At 35.0% G+C, this 23,775-nt stretch overlaps 1 protein-coding gene across 2 annotated transcripts in view; it reads left to right on the plus strand.

Moving 5' to 3' along the window:
• The first annotated feature begins 16,212 nt into the window (after positions 1–16,212).
• The window catches only part of LOC149806061 (uncharacterized), a 76,800-nt gene continuing 69,237 nt past the window's right edge, over positions 16,213–23,775 (plus strand). For both annotated transcript variants that reach the window (XM_089950935.1, XM_089950934.1), the window contains exon 1: positions 16,213–16,618. In XM_089950935.1, the coding sequence (XP_089807061.1) occupies positions 16,369–16,618 (250 nt within the window). In that variant the 5' untranslated portion in view covers positions 16,213–16,368. The remainder of the gene's footprint in view (positions 16,619–23,775) is intronic.

The raw sequence follows: 23,775 nt of genomic DNA on the forward strand, positions 1-23,775 counted from the left end.
ATAAATGGAGCAAAATATATTTGTCCCACATCCCACAATAACAAACTATGAATCAGATCATAATGGTGTGATCAGAAATTGTATGTTAAAAAGACCGGTTAGTTTTGTTACTAATACTGGTTATCTAATGTTTACTGCTGGAAAGAAAAATTATCTCTGTCATAGATTTGTGTATCAGTGTCACAAGGGGTTGATCAAAGATGATCTTGTTATTGATCATGTTGACGGGAATCCTCAAAATAATAGTTTATCCAATCTGAGGGTTGTCACGCAAAGTCAGAACTCTGCATGTGGTAATACTGGAAGATGTAAGACAGTTTCTAGAAGGGTGATCAAGGCTACAAACACAGAAACTGGCGAAGAAATTATATTTCGTTCGATATGTTCTGCTGCGAAATACTTTGATATTAATTCACGTTCGATACAGTTCGTTGCAGAAAATATATATAAAACTGCTTTCTCAAAAAAATATAAACAGAAAATTACCTTCGATATCAATAATTATCATCACTACCTTAAATTATATTATTATTTGAGGAGACCCAGTACTGTATAATCGTATACTACTGAATTTTTGATTATACAAAAGGGAGATTACTTTATAATATATAGTTTTCTTCGTAGATTTCTGATTTTTTATGATCGTAATTAGCCAGTTTAACAAATTACGTCGTAATTAATTACTCGTAGAAGTAGATTTATGGTTTTTAAATATATAAACGTATTTTCCCATCATACAACATAGCGGATCCATTACGTGAAATCAGGGCAATGTACAACCGCTGTTATTGATCCGCAGGTAGCTGTGTATGCTGCATTTACAATCAGCTTAGAAACCGTTGTTATGGTGCACAGGTGTATTTCACAATCCGCTATTGATTTCGCAGGTTTGTATTTGCAGTCTGTTACGCAAAACGCTGTTCATATATTCAGAAACCGCTGTTATAATACAGAAACCGTTATTTTAATGCGGAAACAGTTATTATTCAGAAACCGTTATTTTAGTGCAAATATATTTGAAATTAGTTCCTTTTCAGCTATATATTAACTTCCGAAATATATGTTTGTAACAAGATTCGATGGCTCAATCGGTATCGTATTGGACTTTGACGCTCGCGGTCCAGGATCGAATCCCCATGGCTGACAACTGGTCGGTGGTGTAGGCATAATTGCGATTTTTATAATAATTGGGGAACCGCAAAACCCCCGCTCAGCAAAACTCAATCACCATATCAACCGGTGGTTGATACATATTTTCGTATCACCCACGGGCTTGATTATTGTGGGTGGGGTTTTGCTGAGCGTATATGTTTGTATTTTCCTTTATTGATTGTATATATTCATTTCATAATATATGTTGTGCCGTCCCATGCATAATCTGAGCTCCCTAATACACTCGATAGGGGCTCCTCATTCATAATCTGAGCTCGCTAAGACACTCGAATAGGGGCTCTTTATTCATTGTGTATGTTGTGCCGTCCTTGAAACATCCCGACGAACTCACTAAACACTCGATAGGGGTTCTATAGGGATAAACATTTTTTATTTTAAAGATTTATATATTATATAATGAACCATGAAAATATCAAAGACATTATTTCTGCTATCAAAAAACTAGAAGAAAACGGAATTAATATATCTGATGAACTAAATCCTGAAAAAATAATATCTGATTTTGAAACGTTAGAAGAACTTAAGAATGAAAATAAGTATATTCTATCATTTCAATATAAGTTCATAAAGCGGATTCAGGCAGCTATGTTTCAATCACTAGCTATGGTGAACGATGATCAAGTAAATGAATTTGTTCCTCTTTCTGTCGCAGTAGAAAAGGGCAGATCGGGATTATCCAGCGAGTACCAAACGAAAAAAACAATAAGATACTTAAGAAAAATTATGTCAGCAGGTAACGACCAAAGCAACCCTGTCTGAATTATTATTTATTTATTCTGAGATTATATTTTTTCTGAGATTATATTTTTTCTGAGATTATATTTATTCTGAGATTATATTCATTCTGAGATTATATTTTTTCTGAAATTATATTTATTCTGAATTATTATTTATTTATTCTGAGATTATATTTATTCTGAGATTATATTTTTTCTGAGATTATTATTTATTTATTCTGAAATATTTTATTTTTTCTGAAATTGATGGGTTAGTTGGTACTCAGATTTATGTAAAATGATCAAATTTGCAATTTTGATGGGTTAGTTGGTACTCAGATTTATGTAAAATTATCAAATTTATAACTCTGATGGGTTAGTTGGTACTCAGATTTATTATTTATTTTTATTTATTCTGAATATTTTATTTTATTTTCTGAATTGTCTATTAGATCGTCGGGTAAAGTTGCCCGATTCTCTAATTGATTTTAATTGAATAAAATATCAAAACTAGTAAAAATTACAAAAAATCAGTAAAATTAGCTCAAATATCAGTAAAATTAGCTAAAAAAAATATGTAAATTTTTACTGATTTACTGGTTTTTAATGGTTTTGATATTTTATTCAATTAAAATCAATTAGAGAATCAGGCAACTTTACCCGACCATCTAATAGACAAAATCACCCAAGATGGGTAAAATACCCCTCAAAAACACGAAATTTGTTGATTTTTCACTGAAATTCAGAAAAAATAAAATATTTCTGATAAAATAAAATAAAATAAAATAAAATAAAATATTTCTGATAAAATAAAATATTTCTGATAAAATAAAATAAAATAAAATAAAATATTTCTGACAAAATAAAATATTTCTGATAAAATAAAATAAAATAAAATATTTCTGATAAAATAAAATATTTCTGATAAAATAAAATAAAATAAAATATTTCTGACAAAATAAAATATTTCTGATAAAATAAAATAAAATAAAATATTTCTGATAAAATAAAATAAAATATTTCTGATAAAATAAAATAAAATAAAATAAAATATTTCTGATAAAATAAAATAAAATAAAATATTTTTGATCCACCTCTTATTTTATTTATTCTGGAATATTATTTTTTTTAAGTTGATCGACTTTAATACAGGAGTGTGCATAATTTAGAATCTGATCTCTGCTGCAAATGATCTCGATAATATGTTTTTGACGGAGCTCATCTAACTGTTCTTATGTTAATAAGAAATCCTCGTTTCCGTATTCATCAATAACTAAATTAACGTTAAATTGCTCCATGTTTTGTGAAAACGCTGTTCTGATGGCGTTTTCAAGTACTTCTTTGTCATGTATAAAAACCCTCACGTGCTGGTACATTATATAATATTTACTGTATCTTTAAAATCAAAGATCTATGATTTCACATACAGATTTATCACAGGCTCTTCTCCACGTATGTCAATTAAGCGATTAAGGTGGTCTGTGAGCTTAAAATTTATTCGTGTTAACATATTATTGTGACTCCGCAGGTACACAGGATTAGTTGGTTCTTGCACGATTAAACTTCCAGGGGAAACTTGTGGTGTAAATGTATATAAAATATATCCTTGTTGAGCCTGATTTGATTTTCCGAGATCTATTTGATAGCTACCATCGACTACGTCACAAACCAGATTGACCACGATCGTGCTGGTTATATTAACGATTCCCGTAGAAACGTGCCTGCCGCCGCCATGTGGATCATTATTATATCTTAAAACAGTTGGAGGTGGTGCTAGTTTTCTCCACGCATCGAGTATTTTAGGAAAGTTCTCATCAATGACATCATTGACAGATTTTTCTAGTTCATTCGCGTTATATCCGGAGAATTTAAAATTTGGTAGATCAGCTTCCTTTATTTTATACTTGTCTAAAAAAATCTTTTTGTCATGGTTGTCTACTTTAGTATTAATTACTGTATTAATTAATCGCTGGTTAAGATATTCCATGTCGGATACAAGTTGATTTAATATTTCTATACGCGTAATGATTTCTTTGCGTGAGCTTGTTATATCAAAAAGATGTTCTTGAAAGTACTGTTGTAGTTGCTCTAGTTGTTGCTTATGATGTTTATTAATTTCTGTAAATATTTTAGTAAGTTCAATTGTGTTAATAATAACTAGGGCAGTTGTTCCGAATTCTGTTTTTTTCAGACGAAAATGACCAATAAAATATATCTTTATCAGGGTAAAAATACTTATCACCAGCCTTTGAATTTTTTGCATTAATTAACGTTTTTTTATACACTGTATTAATTTCGTGATATGATTGTACATCTGTGATATAATCAGATTTTTTCGGTTCTGGTGGTCCTTCATACACCGGTTGAACATCCGGCCAACCTAGTACGGATCTTATCGTGGATTGATAAATATCAACAGCATAATCGGGAGAATGTATCTCAACCGTCGAGGATAGCGTCGGCTCATGAACATTAATCAATATTTTTGCTTCTTTTCCGGTTATTGATTTTATTCTACGTTGAAATTCCTCATTGATATCTTCAATCTCATAACTACCAGTTGGTATTCCAACATCTATCCAGTCAGGAGTACCATCTGGTTTGTTCTTGTTAGCAAATATAAGCGAATTATTTGCTGGTGTACCATTAAATGATTTTGATCTGATATTTGGCCAGCTGTAATATACCCGTAATTGCGCTAGTGCTATTTCCTTTACTGGAATTGCGGTAGGAAAGTTAATACTAAATTCAGGATTAGTTGAACTTACCGAGATCATCGTTATCTTTGGCGGAGTTGTGTAAGTCACGATCTGCTGCAGTAATTCTGTCATTATTAATACTTGTATCTTTAATACCGATACCTTTATGATATATTTTAGTTATCATTGAAAACTCGAAATCAGATATAATTCCATCACTGAGATTCGCTGATAACAACGAGGATAATTTCGAGTATGCTACCGTTGCTGTGTGTAATTTTATTATGTAATCGGATAATTTTTCGTTCGTGCAAGTACATATTTTTTTTGCGATGATATTAAGCACACCTGCAATAGCTGTTGCTGCTGAAATACAAATAGTTAGAGCTACTGGTGCCATCATTGTCACCGCTGATAATATAACACCCGTTCCAGCAACAGCAGCGGATACTGAATAAACAATCACGTCGACGATAACTAATCGTCGTCGATATTTTTTTACTTTTACTGTATATTGTTCGACTCGATCTTTCAACGCTGCCTGCCATTCACGCGCTTGATTGTATCTGTATTGTGCACCATCCATATATTTTTATGCAGTAACCAACTGAGGTGTTTCAGCTACAAATTCCAAACACCACCAGTAAGATGTTGCGGTTAATTTCTTATCAGCTGCTTCCAGAATAAATATTTCTTCGGTTCCGCTATTTAATATAACAGATACAACCCCGGAAAACTTATCAGTTGAATGACGCCATGGATACGTTGTAAATATTTCAAATTTTGCAGCACTAAACACGGACAACCTGTACACGCCAGTGACTGTTGCGATATATTTGATAGTTTTATTTTGCTGCGACCTCGTTGCAAATCCCGATGATACCGTGTATACGATGTTTGTGATATGTCCGGGAGTTATTCCAGCTGGAATTTTAATCAAATAGGTTTTATTAACGATCTCAGGAATTCCCGCTACGATGTCTTGCTGTGTTCGTTTGATCGTGTCTAGGTTAGTTTTGATATCAACGAGTTTTATGTCAATGGTGTGCGGAGTGCCGAAGAATTCTTCTGCGGTTTCATTAATTTTTCTAAAATTTCTGCGAAGATTTGTGAACGCGTTTACGTGAACGTCATACTCAGCCCGCAGCGTGGATAATTTACCATCTACGGTGTCGACGTATTTTTTTGTTGCTGCGTCTTCGTCGGATGTTGGATCTCTTAAAACTACTATTTTATTTCCGTTCATGCTGAGTTCACCCGTCATTGTGTCACCGGTATTTTTCACGCGATTAGCAACGCTTCTTGCAATTTCATTTCTGATGGTTGCAAACGACATACTTGAATCTCTGATTTTGCCGCTGTCAGTAAATACGGGAATATTATCCGTAACTGCACCGAGTACTCGTCGAACTATATCATTCCATCTGATGTTGCTCGTTTTTAGTTTACCATATCGATCTTGAAAAATAACAACTTCATCTGGATCAACTCCAGCCAGGTTCATGATATCGGCGAGTTCATCTTTAGTCGCGTACTTTGACAGATCAACGTCGCCGGTTTTTTTCTCAACGCGTGAGGATCTTCTTCCGTAAATATCAACCATTATAATAAGACCTGTTGTTTAAAACGCTTTACGCGCAACGAATCGGTTGCTTGTATAATCATGCACGACTTTATGTGGCGGTTTGGATGATTTTGATATAGCGTTAAGTACATTAATTACTTCACGGCCACATATTGGCGGATCTGTCATTGTTTGTGTGGGTAGCGTTGAATACCAAACTTTACAACCAGAGGTTCTTGCGTGAAGTGGTGCGACATACTTGATAAATTCAACAGGAGGAGCTAACCCGTACGAATCAAAATAAACGATTCCACGTGGATCAACCACGTATGATACCCAATGAGTACCAGGTCCTGAATTTGAGTCGAGATTAATAATACCTGTTTCGAGTTTGTTTGGTCGGTCCGACAATTGATCTCGCATAAAAACACCTCTAAAGGCTTTTATTTTTAATTTTTTTTAGCAGCATCAAGTAAATCAAAATTTGATGTTGGAATATCTAACGTGGAAGCCTCAGACCTCTTCCCCAACGAGATCCTGGTAATCTTAGACCGCGTCCCTTGTTTTTTGTATCCATTTCCAGTTGCTTTCTTTTGAGCCATTCCAGCAGCTGTTCCAACAGCACCTAACGCGGCTGCTTTTGCCACGGCTGGAGCGGCAGCAGCTATTAACGCTGGAATAGCCGCAAGAAGTGGAAATATACCACCCGTTTTAACCATGTCCTTGATGGCACTCGGAGAAAGATGAAATTGAACTCCGGTTTTTGATTCTAGGGCTTTATTGAAATGTTTAATCTGATTATTTGTCAACGATAATTTGTTTGGACCACCACCAATCTGATCTCGTTTTAGTGATATTTTAGTTCCGCATTTGTTGGCGGTTTTTGATTGAAGCTTTTTTACCTGACCAGGAGTCAGAGTAACATTAACATGACCATACGACATTTTTATATAAAATATATTTTTCTGATTAATTAAAGATTTTCCACTGGTGCATCAACGATCCTCATCCGACCACTACCACCTTCAAGTAACATGGCTTTATCGCTAAGTATGACCGCGATTGCTCTGTAAGGACCATAAAGGTGGACCAGCCGCGATTTGTGGCATGGCATTAACACGAGCTCGAAAGTGTATATCAACGACAGACTGTTTGGACAAATCAAGATGCTCCAGTGAAAAATAATAAATCGGTATAATGTTGTGTAAAATCTAATTGTGATATTTGCAGCCCAGTATCGACGTTTTGATCACGTCCCATGAATGACATTAAACGATGATATGCACGCGCTACGTGATTTTGACCAAAATTTAACAATATATCTTCAGCTGGTTCTTGATGTCCATTTATCCGTAAGGAAACTTCATTAACTTCAAGTTTGTTAAATATCATATGTGAACGTTCTTGATTACTTATCCTAGCATTATCTTGTAGCGCAATAAAAATATGTCGTGGTGCAGAAACACCTTGCTGTGATGCTATATGCCATGTAAATAAACCAACAACAGAACTTTGAATAGCATCTGTGGTTACTGTTAACCATGATAACAATGATTTACCGCCTTGATCCATAAAAGAGAGTAACTTTGTTCTTCAGTAATAGATGGAGTCATTACTGGCATCCACAATGAAAGTTTCGTTATATTTACTTTACCAGCATCAGCAGCACCAGCACCTCGCCAGATTGCATCATCATCATCACCTTTTCTTACGAGCACAACTGTATGTTTAGCTCCAAAGATGACCTTTCTAACATTTCTGCAAAATCCAAAGATGTGAGATAATGGAATTGCACATGAAAAATTTCTATTATCTCCTAACAATGCTGCTCGACGTGTTGCAAACCCTAGGTTGAAAGTCGAGGTAATATCTTTTATGATTTCAAAATCAGCACCTGGTCTACCTTCACGATCTGGATTGGCAGCTTCTGCCTGATTAGCAACTGCAGTATCCCGTGGTGTGAGTAACTTGATATATTGATCATGGTTGGCGTTGTCGGTGATATCTTTAGCGAACATCATTGTTGGGCCAGCTGATCTTGTAAAGTCGTCAGAATATCTCGCTAGACCAATTATTGTTGTAGCAACATCAACATCCTTCTGAATTGATTCAATATTTTTTCCGTCAATCATATATGTGGCGCTATCAATCAACGCCATAATCCCGTTGTTGACAAAACCAACACGCAAATTGTCACCATATGGCGTATCATCCCCCCTTTACAAGTCTACCTTCTACTTCAATAAACGCCTCAGCGGGCAAGAAATATCTACTTGTATCATGAACCTGTAATTCGATTCTCCCCCGCTGATTTGGTTGTCTTGCGTCATAGGAATAAAACTGATAATCACGTACCGATTCATACTTAAGGACAGGTGCCTCCATATCAAATGCTGTGTCTGATTCGCGCTTGAACATTTTATTAAAATTACCATTTTTCCAAATGGTGATCTAAATCATCGTCAACGAAGACCGCTTCCTGCTATTAAATTTGCTGTTATATTTCTTTCTGCTTCTTCAGATAATTCTGCTAATTTTTGATTTGCAGCCTGATTTATTATTTTACTGACATCTGCTGGCATCACCTCAGTACTTGGTAATTTTACTGGTTGTTGTGATTTTCGTCGCAATAATCGTGCTAGTCTTTCTTTGATTGCCGAGAACGCCTTACCAGCAACATGGACAATTGCACTAGGAGCTTTATCACAAACAATATCAATAGCTTTCATTGATAATTGTTTTGCAACGGGTGCTACTTTTGGAGCTATCCTCGTGAATAATCCCTGTATAACATCACCAAGTCCATCTCCGTAAGTAGCTCTATAAATTGGTAATCGTGAGTTTACCGCTCTGACCTACACGGGTTTACGATGATTATAATGTATGATCATCTTATTTTGTTTGTTATTTATCTAACAACTAGTCATCAACAAGTTCATCGATAAGTTCTCGGTAAACTCCGATATCAATAATACCGCCTTGAAATAATCGCCGACAAATATCAGCTGCTTCATTAATTATTTCTGGTGAATTATTTCCAACTCGTTTTCCTCCCATGAGAACTTCTAACCGTGACACATCATTAATGATATTATCAGGACAAACAAAATTGTTTTCTTCCGATGTAGTCAGAAAACCACTTCCAACAGCACTCGGAGGATCTCTTTCTTTACCCAGTGAACGTAATTTCTCCAGTTGTTTTGTTTCTATATCTTTGAATATTTCTTCTCCTTGTTTCCATTTTTCTTCTGCTTTTCGCTTTATTTCTTTCGCCATCTGCTTCCTTTTCTCTCCAGATGGTTTTTGCGGTGAAGAAGATTGCTGTTGTTCTATTTGTTGCAGAGGTGGAGGAAGCTGATACTGGGAGAGTTCTTCTTGTTCTAGTTGTCTTACGCTCTCTCTATAAAGTATTTCTACTTCTTTATAAAGATCTTTGTATTCCGAATCACCACTTTCAACCCGTCTTTTGTTTGCATGTATGCGATATATCCATCTAATAAGATTATCATCATTTGTCCTCTTATGAGGGCGGTTTAAAATATCAGATTTGTTAACTATATAATCATATATTTTTTCGGGTAATTTTTTTCTTTCAGTATTTCTAATTTCTTCAACAACCCCTTCTTTGAAATTTGCAATTAATTTTATATTTTCTTTTATTAGTTTGGATTTAGGTGCAAGTTCTTTCTTTACGTCGGTGACTTCAGTACGAAGTTTTCCAATACTTTCAAGTATTTCCTCACCAACGGGTGGAGGTTGAGCCGCAGCTATATCAACTGGAAGATCTCGTAAAATCTTCTTTGTCTGTTTAGTTCTTCTTGCTATTTTTTCGGTTTGTGCCGCAGTTTGTTCTAATACCGGAAAAATACCCTTTTTCCTCTCCTCATCTTCCTCCGCAATATCCTCCCATATAGTTTTTTCAACAGCCGCTGCAGCTTTCTTAGTAGCTGCAGTGACGGGTTTAAACAGTTTTTTAGTATCTTCTTCGTACTCAACTTGTGCTTCTTGTTGCGCTTGCAGATTTTTTCTGAATGAGTCTCTGACAGGAAGAAATTTTTTAATTGCTTCTAATCGTTCTCGTACTATTCTTGCAGTATGAGATTCCGGATGTACCATTATTTTGATATATTAATTTTTTAATTAATATAGCAGCAGAGAGGGCGCCTACCAATGTTGGTCGTCCGTGGAAATTAAACAATAAAATAAATAAACACGTAGAGTACTTTATTTTTCAGCTACTATTTCGAACTAAGGTTTTATTGATGGGGTGGGTTTCAACAGAAATAAAACATCTCAAGGAAACATTTATTTGTAAAAATCTGGACCTTTCTACGAGATGATTTTATTTTTGTTTATTTTTTTGTCGGAATTCTTGGGTCTGTTCGCCCTCTCTGCTGCTACCACTCATAGTATGTAAGGGAAAGCAATGTACACTCATAGTATGTAAGGGAAGGCAATGTACACTCATAGTATGTAAGGGAAGGCAATGTACACTCATAGTATGTAAGGGAAGGCAATGTACACTCATAGTATGTAAGGGAAAAGGGAAGTCAGTGTACCACTCATAGAAAGTAAGGGAAGGTAGTTTAACACTCAAAGTAGGTCAGGGAAATTAGTCTACTACTCATATTATGTAAAGGACGGTGGTATACCACTCATACTATGTAAGTGAAGGTAGTGTAGCACGCTTAGTATGTAGGGAAAGGTACTGTACCACTCATAGTAGTAAGGGAAGGTAGTATACCACTCAGAGTAGTAAGAAAAGGTAGTGTACCATCATTCATAATATGTACGGGAAAGTAGTGTACCACTCAATTTGGTAAGAGAAGGTAGTGAACCTTTCATAGTAGTAAGGGCAGGTAGTGTATCAGTCATGGTATATAAAAGAAGGTAGTGTACTACACATAATAGTAAGTGAAGGTAGGGAACTACTCATAGTAGTAAGGGAAGGTCGTGTACCAATCATGTTATGTAAGAGAAGGCATTTTACCACTCATATTGTGTAAGGGAAGGTAGTGTACCACTCACGGTATGTAAGTGAAGGTAGTATACCACTCATAGTAGTAAGAGAATGTAGTGTACCACTCATGCTGTGTAAGGGAAGGTAGTGTACCACTCTTGGTATGCAAGGGAAGATAGTGTACCACTCACGGTATGAAGGGAAGGTAGTGTACCATTCATGGTATTTAAGGGAAGGTAGTGTACCACTCATGGTATGTAAGGGAAGGTAGTGTACCATTCATGGTATTTAAGGGAATGTAGTGTACCACTCATGGTATGTAAGGGAAGGTAGTGTACCACTCATGGTATGTAAGTGAAGGTAGTGTACCACTCATAATAGTAAGTAAAGGTAGGGAACTACTCATAGTGGTAAGGGAAGGTCGTGTACCAATCATGGTATGTAAGGGAAGGTAGTGTACCAGTCATGGTATGTAAGGGAAGGTAGTGTACCACTCACGGTATGTAAGGGAAGGTAGTGTACCACTCTTGTTATATAAGGGAATGTAGTGTGCCACTCATGGTATGTAAGGGAAGGTAGTGTACCACTCACGGTATGTAAGGGAAGATAGTGTACCACTCACGGTATGTAAGGGAAGGTAGTGTACCATTCAAGGTATGCAAAGGAAGGTAGTGTACCACTGATGTTGTGTAAGGGAATGCAGTGTACCACTAAATAGTAATTTTCTTTTTTTTTATTTCATTAAATGCTATTGATAATGTAACATTGTATGTTGGACTTGACCTTATCCAAAATCAAGTTCATTATCTGCTTGACCAGATACATTGAAAATTTTCATTCAGAACTTTAATCATTAGGTATTGAAGTTAATGATGCGATATTTAAGCTGTGTACAATATATCGGGGCATTCCCCCACCCCCGAATTTGCATGTGCTGTAAAATTGCTGTAGCCTATTTACGAAAATTAACAATCCCGTCAAGTTTTGCCCCCCCCCCCCCCCCGCGAAAAAAAGTTGAAATGACGTCCCTGGAGACAGTGTCCATATAGATCCATTCATGCTGTTAAACCTATGAAATAGGAATTGTGGTGATAAAAGGCTATTGCATTTTAAGGACTAATGTTAAATTCCCCTTATTCCTAAGGAGCCATTTTAAGTCTCACAATGTGTAACCAATTCTCCTTGTCCTGGAAGTGCCGCTCATAGATTAAACCTACATAAACTTTAGCATGGAATTATTGTTCTCCTCCAAGCGCCATACGTTTAAGATGGCAAGCCTAATATTTATTCTCACTGTCCCCATGTGCCATTTTCGCCCACCCAGGTGTCGCATATTACTTCTCACAGAGTTTTTGCCACAGAGCTTCGTGCTCCTTGGTTTTCGAAGGTCAAGCACCAAGTAGTGCGTCATATGAGACATATTTCTTCAAATGTTGTACGGCAACTAATATGAGCTTCTCTCAAACGATGGTGCTAGCACGGTCGTTCCAAAAGGCATTTTATGGTGCTGTTTCTTATCTGATGTTCGTTTCTCATTGTTTTGTTTTTTGGATTGGGGAAGCGGGATAAATGAGGTGGGGTGGGGTCTGTGATATGTTGTGGTGTGGATGTCGTGGAAAAGGGAGGGGGAGGGTAAAAATCAAATTTGCCCTCTCCCTAATTACCTCGCAATGTATTTATTGCCCTCTGCTTAATTACTTCGCAATGCATTTGTTACCTCTCCTTAATTACTTTGCAATGCATCTGTTGCTCTCTCCTTAATTACCTCGCAATGCATTTGTTGCCCTCTCTTTGCAATGCATTTGGTTCCGAAAGGAAACTGGTAAGAAAAATAACTCGGGAGTAGATTCCAGTATACGTGCATGCATCATTTATGCCACTTAACAAATCATACTGAATGTAAAACAATACCTGATTTCTAGAAACTAAACATTTTCTGAAGTGAAAATACATTTAGTTCCGAAAATTACTAAAGTGATAAGTAGTTTTAATTTGTTTCGAATTATTTACAGCGAGTATCTAATTTGACTGTCGAAGTGCGAGACAGAAATTGTATAATGTCAATTCTGTCAATCAGATTTTGCTGATGTTCCGCAATTATAAAAAAAATCAAACAAAACAACCCCCCAACCCAAACATAATAACCTTAACGAAAACAATCCTCTACTCAGGGCCGTATAGAGCGATCACGGGCCCTGGGGTAAGAAACATCCGGGCCTCTGATAAAAAGTGTTGTTAGGGCCGGGCCCCATTACGGGATATAACACCGGTTCCCCCCTGTTGTCGGCCCCGCCTCAACTTTCTAAAAGGATTTAATTTATATATTACAATTTGATCAGGTAATGTTAGAAGTTCAGCCTTTTGACCTTTTCGTTTACTTTTATGTACTTTTAAAGAATTCGGGCATATTTTACCTTTTATTATTTGAAATGCAAAGTAAATATTTACTTCTGTTTAGACGCTTTTATCTTTCTGAAGATTTTGGACATTTTTAAGCTTTACACCTGTGCATCCTTTTTTAAGATATTTAACCGTAACTTGAAGGATTACATATTTACATTTATTTGGAAGGGTTTATCTTTATAATTTTGTATGGTACAATTTCTCAGTAGATAATTTTGGAACCCTTCATTGGCACTATATAGCCTGGATTGTGTTGACGTGTCATTCAACCCTACACATGCCTACATACATACAGACATTTACACACATACATAAATAAAAGAATTTACATACATGTTATGTTCGGAGTTCATTGCCACGACTCGGAACAAAGCATGGCTGTGGGTTTCAATTACATGCCGTCTGGTAACTTGTTTCATATATTTAATGCTACAATGAGTATAAGGAAATTAAAACCCGACTGGAATTTATATCAGCTTCCAATTTCAATATGCCGACGTCACTGAAAGCACCAGTTCTAATCTGTGTGTGAGATATAACAAAACACGGATTCAGTCGATCGATAATTATTAATGCAATGTTCCATGGGTATGTAGTAACGTCTTTTGAGTGTAATACAAGTGCACATGAACCAATGCAAACACAAGTTTTGAGAGCTTACTGTAAATAACCGGAAATGTTGGTGTTTTTTTGTATGGTCCGTTGACAAATGCAAATACTGATCTATTCTCACTGATGTGTAAGTTGCCGTTCCCCGTCCCCTTCAATATAATTATTAATGTTTACTAATTCTCTTAAACATCGTAGTTACGAGAGACCCTATATAGCAATCCTGAATCTGACTAAACCTTTGAGTAGATCACCGTGTATCCAATTTTTTTAAATTATCTGCGCTGCAAGGTGGGGCATAGGGACGGTATGGTCATGATAAGGGTTTGTTGAAGGCAAATAATCTTAGAATTTATGGGATTTTGATGATGTTCCGGCATTAAAATTTTTATATGGGATTTTGACGATGTTCCGCCATTAAATCCTCAAGACAGCATTCATTTATAATTTTGTTTCGAACTCGATAAACAGTTATGTATAATGGAAGTTTTACTTGTCTGAAATATACAATAGTGACATCAATTCCTTCTTATGTTACGTGTTTAGACTCGAATAAACAGTGACACAAAAAAGTGTGGAAACAACAAGCTTTCAAAAATTTTACAAATAATTTATTTCCCTGGAAAAATACTGTAAAAATGAAAAAATAAGAACTTACGGTTTTAAGAATCAAATCCAAAAATAATCCAAGAATAATCCACGAATCAAATTTTAGAAGTCCTAATAATGTACAGTGTTATTGTCTACAGTTCCTTGTAGACACACAAGAAATAATACTCCGGTGTCGGAAATCCGAATAAAATTTTTAAGACATGTCTTTGTTCAAGAATTCTGTATGAGCATACAGCTATTTCTAGAGAAACGAATTAATCTTTTAGAATCCAAATAATGTGAAGAAAATTAACATATAACTCGAAAACTGGCTAAAACAGAATGAAACGACTTTACATCAAGTGTTTTAAACCCAGACTGAGATTATTTCTCTAAAACAATGGTTATACAGTAATTTTGAAACGCATAATAGGTACCCGTAAGAGGGTCACGTGATCATGTTTACATCACGTACTCTCAACATGGCCCTGAAAAAACCAATCATTTTACTCTAAGAATAAAATTAAAAAAGTTGTTTACTTCACAAAAATTATGTACAAGCCTAGCTTCACGTATCCAATACAGCCTCGATCTCACCTTTATTATTCTCACAATGAAAATAACTAAAAAAAAAAGAACTTGTTCACCTGGCTGTTACTAATTTTGAATTAAGGTCAGGAACTAGGTCATCTTTAAGTGTTTACAAATGAACAGTCAAGGTCAAACTATTTTCTGAAGGAAAAAAAATCCAAATCACATAAACATGACTATATTATAATAGCATGTAATATAATAAAACAATTAAACCTGACAAACAAACAATAAAATTTAAAAAAATATAAATTAAATCATATATAGGTAACATCTTGCACTCCACTACCAACCCGGGTATACTCTGAACAACAGCAACAATAAAAACATGTAGTATTTCTTTCAAACGCTTTCACACGTGACCTGAGAGAAATTGCCTAGCCAAACTACAGTTCAGTGTATCTGCCTATCCACCCACCTAGCGACCTACCTGTCTAACTACCTGCGCCCATTTATCAACCTACCCGTCTATTTATCCACATATATCTCACCTATCCATCTGCTTATATATGGTTGCTATCACTTCTACTGCATCTCAATTCCCGGGTTCGATACCCACCTGTACCAGTCTGGGTCGGCTGACTGTGCGTTCTTGGGAAAGGCATCCCCCCGCAATATCCCCACACCCAGCAGCCCAAAATAAAACAGTTTTTAAATACAATATGTTCATTTCCTAAGATTCTAAATTGCGCATTCCAAATAATATTTACTTGAGAGATTAAATAGTATTAGGAAAATCTCTCTCTCTCTCTTACTTTTTTGTCATAGCCTGTCAGAATCAATATCGAAACTTAATAACCCTCTCGAACCATGAAAATGTGGCTCCTAACCGAAAGGAGAAAATTCAAGGAAGCAATCGATATCTGTTATCTCTGCGCATGCTAACTTCAGTGCAGTAAACTAAGTGCAGTAAACTTCCGATCGATAATTTCAACATTTGTGACACATTAGACATCATGTCACATGTCTGATAATTTCTACTGGTCTACACGTAAAAACATGACGGCATAAGAATGACGTACTTCGATTCCATATTTTAATATATATTACGGGACAGTGAATATGTTGAAAGGACAGTGTATATTACACTTTATCATCGCACTGTCTACATGCTTGATGTTAGGCGGTCTACTTGTTCCAGGTTATGTTACGCTAACCGTACCGATACAAACTGATACCAGTGTAAACTTCAGCCTCTATCTGGGAGTGTGGTATGGTGTCGCTTGCCAGAAAAGCAGCTGCGATGTGTTCTTCAGTAGGGACGTCACACAGAAAGCCATAAATTGGGACAAATTACAGAATATTCATTGGGGTAAGTATTTGAAACAAAAAAGTAACTTTTTGTGACTTTCAATAGGGTCCGAAATGGTCCTCAATCCCTTATATAAAAAACCGGTCTTTGTTTCGAACAGTGTTTCCGCAAAAAAATCAAATATCGGCGCACATTCTTACCAAATATGATCTCTAAATTTGCTTCTGTTTTCTTGGTCTCTGCAAATAATCACTAATATTCCCTTGCTCCCCGAAAGAAAGAAAGCAAATACGATACTAATTTAAATGACCTGGATGATAGGTTTGCAGTAGACAGTGCAGCTAAAACTAAATGGGGAAAAGGGTATATGTAATATTCCTCTGTTGGATAAAACACAGAAAAATGAAATCGATAAATACAAAAAGAGTTGCAAAAGATTGTACCAGAATGTGATTTGCCTTACAAGTTCACCTTGTACCAGAAGAAACGATAAAGATGACATTTCAATTCTCGCAAAAATGGAAACTGAAGAAATTGAATACACATATACGGTTGCTTATTTTTTTTAAATTATGAAAAGTATTACTGAACTAATCTAGTTTCTTATGTATTTCCTTTCTTTTAAAATCTGTTTTTTCTAACTTTAAAACATATTTCCTTCTTTCTTAAATATAATACATTGGTAATAAGTAAAGAACCACCAAGACTAAAGATTCAGCAAGACTAAACACTAACCAGGACCCAACATATGCAAAAATGGGAATATTTTATGCTGAAGTTTCTAAAATGTGGCTTTCAATGAAATGACTGGAAATTTTAGTGCAAGTGATCGTTTTGAAAATTGCCGACTCTCACCTGATTGCTTTTTCGTCTTACGCAAAATCGTAAAGGCTTAACTCAAACATTCTATTTTCTGTTTAGACAATGCTATTCAACGGTCTGGACATTACCTCTCAATAGTCAAAACTATACCACTCAACGGTCTCGACATACATTCAATCAATCAATCAATCAATCAATCAATCAATCAATCAGCCAAATTGGGGTTATTTTAAATAACTTTTGCTTTTGGATCTTTAGAATAAAACTATTAAATTTGGATAATTTGAAACAATGTATTGATGTGGGATCATTTTTAAAGAGTTTTAATATCGGATAATTGATTAATTATTACTTTTGGATAATCTGAAACAATTTAATAATTTTGAATAATCTTTATTACTTTAGTAGTTATGGATCTTTTATTAACTTATTAATTTTGGATTTTATAATTTGTATTGTTGGGTTATAGTTTTTAACTTTTTTATCTAACGTAAATAGTTGTAATGAAAATATTGAATGAAACTAAGATGATATAAATTGAGTATTGATCTTAACAAGATTAAACAGAATCTGTAATTAATTAGCTGTTTGTTTCTACTGCCTTGGATGTCTGGTTAGCAGCACTGATTACTAATTTGGTCTTATTTTATGTATAAACATAGGTATTAAATAAACAGTTATGTTGATAAATCCTACCATAACATGAGTAATCTTGACTAATTATTCTTTTATCACCACACGAATAGTCTTTGATGCCGTCGTTTCTAATATACCGTTTTGTATCTAGACGTAACAATCCAGTTCTATTAAGTCTAGATGACATCATAGGATGATTAACATTTCTTGCATGATAATAGCATGTGTATTTTTTTTTTAAATTGCATTCGTAGCTTAAGTCTTGTAACATTTGGTCTTCATACACCTGCCGCTTTATTTAGATTTATTATCAACCATTTGACAGTGCATTTTAGGTCTTAAGCCAACAATTGCTTTAGCTGGTTTTCCATTACATCTTTATAATTACCAACAACTCTTTTGAAATTAGTTTCATATAAAGTAGGATTCTTTTCCATATCACCAAGTATGTATAGTTTTAAATTCTAACAAACGTAGGGATGCCAGCAGAATTATTTTCGAGGGTTGATGGAAAACATGTAGTGTTCAGCTATTACTTTTTCAGGATGTAGACCAAAACATGTCTAGAGGTGACATGGGGTGGGGTGGGGTGGGGTGGGGTGGGGTCAAGTGTTCCTATGTGCGGGCGCCCATGAACAAGAACAATACACTCCTCATTAATCGGCAATCAACATGCACACATCATTCGACCTAGGTGTTCTAATTATAAGCTATACGGCATGTACCCTTCTTCACCTAGGTAACTGACTTACGCACAAGGTGCGCCACTTCTGAAGCATAGTGAATGTTCCGTATAAAAGTTGTAGTGTTCGCTAGTATGCACACTGATGTCACCATTTAAGTTCCTCACACGTCAATCCCGTCTCATGAATGAAAGAACTTAATCTAGACATGGTTTCTTTTTCCTTGTTATTTTTGTTTTGCATCCTTTTTTTCCCCACTTATGTTAACTTTTATTCCGTAGTGTGTTTCTCGTCCTTGTGAAGCAAAGTCATGCGGAAATGTGATCCAGGTACTACTCAACAAAGTTTACATGTATAGCGTGGATATGATAAGGAGTATATAAATGGTGGCAAATTCCTTGTTTCTTCATGGAATTATTACAATCTCGTAGAAGCATACATTTTGCCATCATGAGGTTATATCGTCCTAATCTCAAATTTACACCGCTGCTTTGTATTTTTATTATGACAAGATCCAACGATGCGATGATAGTACTGTACATCTATTTTGTTTAAGTGCGCATGTTCTCGCTTCGTGTATGATCAAACTGACTGGTAACTCTTGACGTACTTTAGCAGAGAATTCTTATTTACGTAATATACTAATATCAATTTACACTCCTTTTTGTTCACGTGCTATTTACCCTAGTTCTGACTGGTTGCTGATCTTACTCATAAAAGCTGGTGATATTCATCCTAATCCAGGGTCAGATTCTACCGCCTTCCTCATACGACTCAACTAGCTCATCAGTTTTCTCTCGCAATCCACTTGAATTTTCGCACCACCTCTTTACTACGCACGATAATGTTTAAAGTATTTTGTCTAAACTAGATACATTGTATGTGGAATTGCAGGAATTGAATATTTTGACGTTCAATGAAACGTCTAACATACATAAATGGCATCGTATATGATATACGATGCCATATAAGTATTTTCAGACGATACAAGTGTCTGTCTAATCGCAGATAATCGTAGCCGCTAACCTCAACTCTGACTTGTTAATATTTCTCATGGGTAAATAGTTTGCTTCAGTCTTTCAAACCTTCTAAAGCGAAATCCGTAACAACTTCTAAGAAAATTAATAAACCCTTCCATTCACCACTTTATATGCTCAACCAAAGAGTTAAGGAAGTTGACGCACACAAACGTCTTTGAGTTTTTCTCTCAAATGTCTGCTCCAGGCACAAATAAATAGGCTATATAATAGAAAAGGCGTGGTCAAGAATTAATGTAATGCGTAAATTCAGATTCAAACATGGCATGAAATCTTTATCTTTAAATGATGCAATTTGTTATGAACATGAATTACAAAAAAAAAAAAAAAAAAGAATTACAAAAGAACACGAACTGTATTTCGAATTTTAAAACAATAATATTAAATAGTAAAAGTGTTTGTAATACAGGCACTGACCTATGATACCTATTCATACACCATGCCGTACAAAAAGGTGTTTAAATATGTGACATAAAGTAACATCGTATCTATTGGAAATGCTGCTATACATGCAAGTAATCATTATTGTATATTGTTTCTTATTGAGGTGAAATACAAACGTATATTATACAGTAATTACTGAACATAGGTTAAAGGACTAACCATACTAATAGTATTGAAAAATGGGAACCAGTCTAGATATGGATGGAGATAAAATAGAGTATATATGGGTGTTGCGGGCCAGGATTTGTTGATAATGAAAATTAAATTTTTAGTAGAAAGAATGTTTTGAGCGCTTATCGTAGTTGTAGCTTAAAAAAGTAGAGACCTTGTTAGTACTGGTGGAATTTCAGTCCGTTAAAAGACTTGTGTTTGGAACACTCATTACTGAAACTAGCTCCTGACTCTTTGGTGCGGAACTGAAAGTACATGTTTCAACTACACGTAGAGCCAGAAAATACCGCGGCTCATAATATGGTTTTCCCTGCACAGAAGCTGTCATCCAGGATGCATCTATACTGATAAATACAGGTTTGATCTTGAGCACTCAAAAATTAAAAGTTATTTAATTTTTAATATCGTGGTGTTTGTATAGGTTCACTATAGGAACTGAAGTATTACCGCGAGTCCCAAAGAGAACCCTAATGCCCTCATGCAGCCAACTATTGCTATAATCTTTAAAGCTTTTATAGTAAAATTTTTTAATTTAGTCATCAAAATTTTCCTAGGTCTAAATTTTTCTTAATTTGTATATTTATATACAAAGATGCATACATATTTTCTTCTTCATTCTCCATATAGCGGACAAGCAATAATAAAATAGAATCAATTTTCGACATCAACATTACAAATTTGACCTACCACTTTTTTATAACAAATATTTTCTGATTGGCAAGCTCTCCGCTCTAAGTATAGTGATTATATAACAAAAATCTCTCTGTCCCAACATTTCTAGATATATCTGACGAGTCAATTCTGCTCTCAATGACCTAAAACGCAGTCTTTCCATTGATTTAATCTTTCCCTGCAACTTTTGTCTAAAAATATCGTCAGATTGACTAAACATTTAAAAAAAATGTATTGTCATCATTTAAGATAAACTTCTTAACGAATACCTAATAATACATATCACAGACTTATGAACACTACTTCCAGTTCAAAGAAGCAGAAAAGAAAATTACCATTGAGTTGGGGATAATGTACTTAGCTATCTTACACATTTCGAAGAACTACATTTGAAGAGGCGAAACGGTTTGGATTTAAAATATAAATCTCTCTTTTCAAGGTATAACCAAATTTTAAAAAAAAGAAAATTTAAGTTATGTGATAAAGTTGTCTTTAAATTGGACGATTTATAAAGAGAGAACTGTGATAACTTACAAAGAGGTGTTGTCATTTGTCAACAAACAGGGCGAATTACGCAAAAATAAAAAAGGTAAGTAAAAAATTAAGTTAAATAGTGTATACCTGTAAAATGGAGAAGTTATGGGTATTCTTTGAATAGTAGAAAATCAGCTGAAAATTGTCATGTTATTTTAAAATAAATTTCAGAAATATTAACATAAGCCCATCCGTTCTCTCTCTCTCTCTCTCTCTCTCACACACACACACACACATTCCAAGGAGGATGGTGGTGCACTTGACTATCCTCTTTGGACTGGATTCTTTTCTTTCGTACAAAGATTTGGGAAGGATGTCGCTTTAATATGTTTTTATAGAAATTAGCCGTTATGTCCATTGATTAATTAAGTTACATGGCCGACTTTTAACCCCATTTGGGAAACGGCTTGTAGTTTTGAAGTTACGTCGAGCTTTAGTCATAACAGTCGCTTCGTAGAGAGTTTTAGTACAAAAGTATTCTCCATGACGTAAAATATTAATTAGTCTCTGCCAATGTCGCGCGGCACCAATTTTGATGTCATGTTGCTAGTTGAAACTTATACCAGGTTACCCAGCTCATACCGACAATGAAGCTACAGAGAGAACAGGTGTGCTAAGCCATTAAAATGCTAATTTGTTTATAATCTGTTTTTATTGCCTTTTTGTATTTATCTTGTGTGGGTCAGTTTTATATGTACTTTACAATCAAGTTATATATTTTTGGGTTTAAACATGATTGAATTGATAAATTATGCAAATATGGGGTCGGGCTACAAGGTATCACAACATTTAAGATAGGTCCTTTTCGATAAAACTATAATGAAAAATTAATTATACAAGACAAGAGGCAGAAAAGAAGAAGAAAACGGAAACTGAATATCCAAGAAAAGTAACCAATGGTACTACCAAACTTAGGCTTTATTATAATTTAATTAATATGTGATACACCTGCATCAAATATCAATAGGTTATGTAGAGTCTGAGGAAGAAACATCAAATTACTTTCTCGGTCAATTTTTTGGTCAGACCTGTAGCTATCCTACCAGCCTTTAACTGTGGTATATCTCTAATCTGTCAGCAGTTTATACCTCCACCCCAAACACCATCTGCATATTCTAATAGAATCCTTAATAAATATCAGTCAGAGTATATAATAATTTTATTATCAGCGTATTTTTGCGATCTTGAGCTATTTTGCAATTTAGATGTCTCTTAAAGAATATTTGCAGTGTGTAGACGCCATGTGATATATTACTTAGTGTAAGGCTCAAATGTTTATGATTGTTAAGAAAAGCATGTGATTCGTTCTGGAAATTCCATTTTGGAAAGAGTGGGTTATTCTTTTTGATTAAAAAAACATAACCAGTTTTGCTGGGCTAAACCTTATCCACCATTTATTTGACTAGACATTTAACGTTTGAAGTCAGCATTATGTATGTATTAAATTCTTGCATACTTCTAGAAACGTAAGAAAGAGGAATGATATTAAAATCGATTTCCATGAGACTCAGTAGACCACCAGCAATAGCATTTATATATGCAAGAAATGATAACTGTTCAAAAACTTAACCCTGCAACACCCTATCTGAAACAGAAAGAACTGTTGATTCCTTGGTTTTCACAATAAAAGTTTGTGTTCCATCGTCCATCTGAGAGATAATTGGTGAACCAATCAATCGTAGCTCTTAACTCTACGAAACGATATTTGTAAATAAAATGATTGTCATGCAAGCAATTATATACACGTTTGAAACCGATCCTTTTGATGAGTTTGCCTACACAGCTAAGTAAAGGAATGGGTCGGTATTTAGTAAGTTTACATACACTGCCAAATACAGAAATGGGTATGTATTTGGTAAGTTTGCATACACTGCTAAGTACAGAAATGGGTCTGTATTTAGTGAGTTTGCATACACTGCTAAGAACCAAAATGGGTCTGTATTTAGTGAGTTTGCGTACACTGTTAAGTACAGAAATGGGTCTGTATTTAGTGAGTTTGTCTACCCTGCTAAATACAGAAATGAGTCTGTATTTAGTGAGTTTTTCTACACTGTTAAGTACAGAAATAGGTCTGTATTTAGTGAGTTTGCATACACTGCTAAGTACAGAAATGGGTCTGTATGTAGTAAGTTTGCATACGCTGCTATGTACAGAAATGGGTCTGTATTTAGTGGGATCAGTTGTACTATATTTCCTGTGTAATGATAAAACTCCTGAT

The sequence above is a fragment of the Sinohyriopsis cumingii genome, chromosome 2, assembly GCF_028554795.1.
Source record: "Sinohyriopsis cumingii isolate HCF-2022 chromosome 2, ASM2855479v2, whole genome shotgun sequence".
Taxonomy (NCBI): domain Eukaryota; kingdom Metazoa; phylum Mollusca; class Bivalvia; order Unionida; family Unionidae; genus Sinohyriopsis; species Sinohyriopsis cumingii.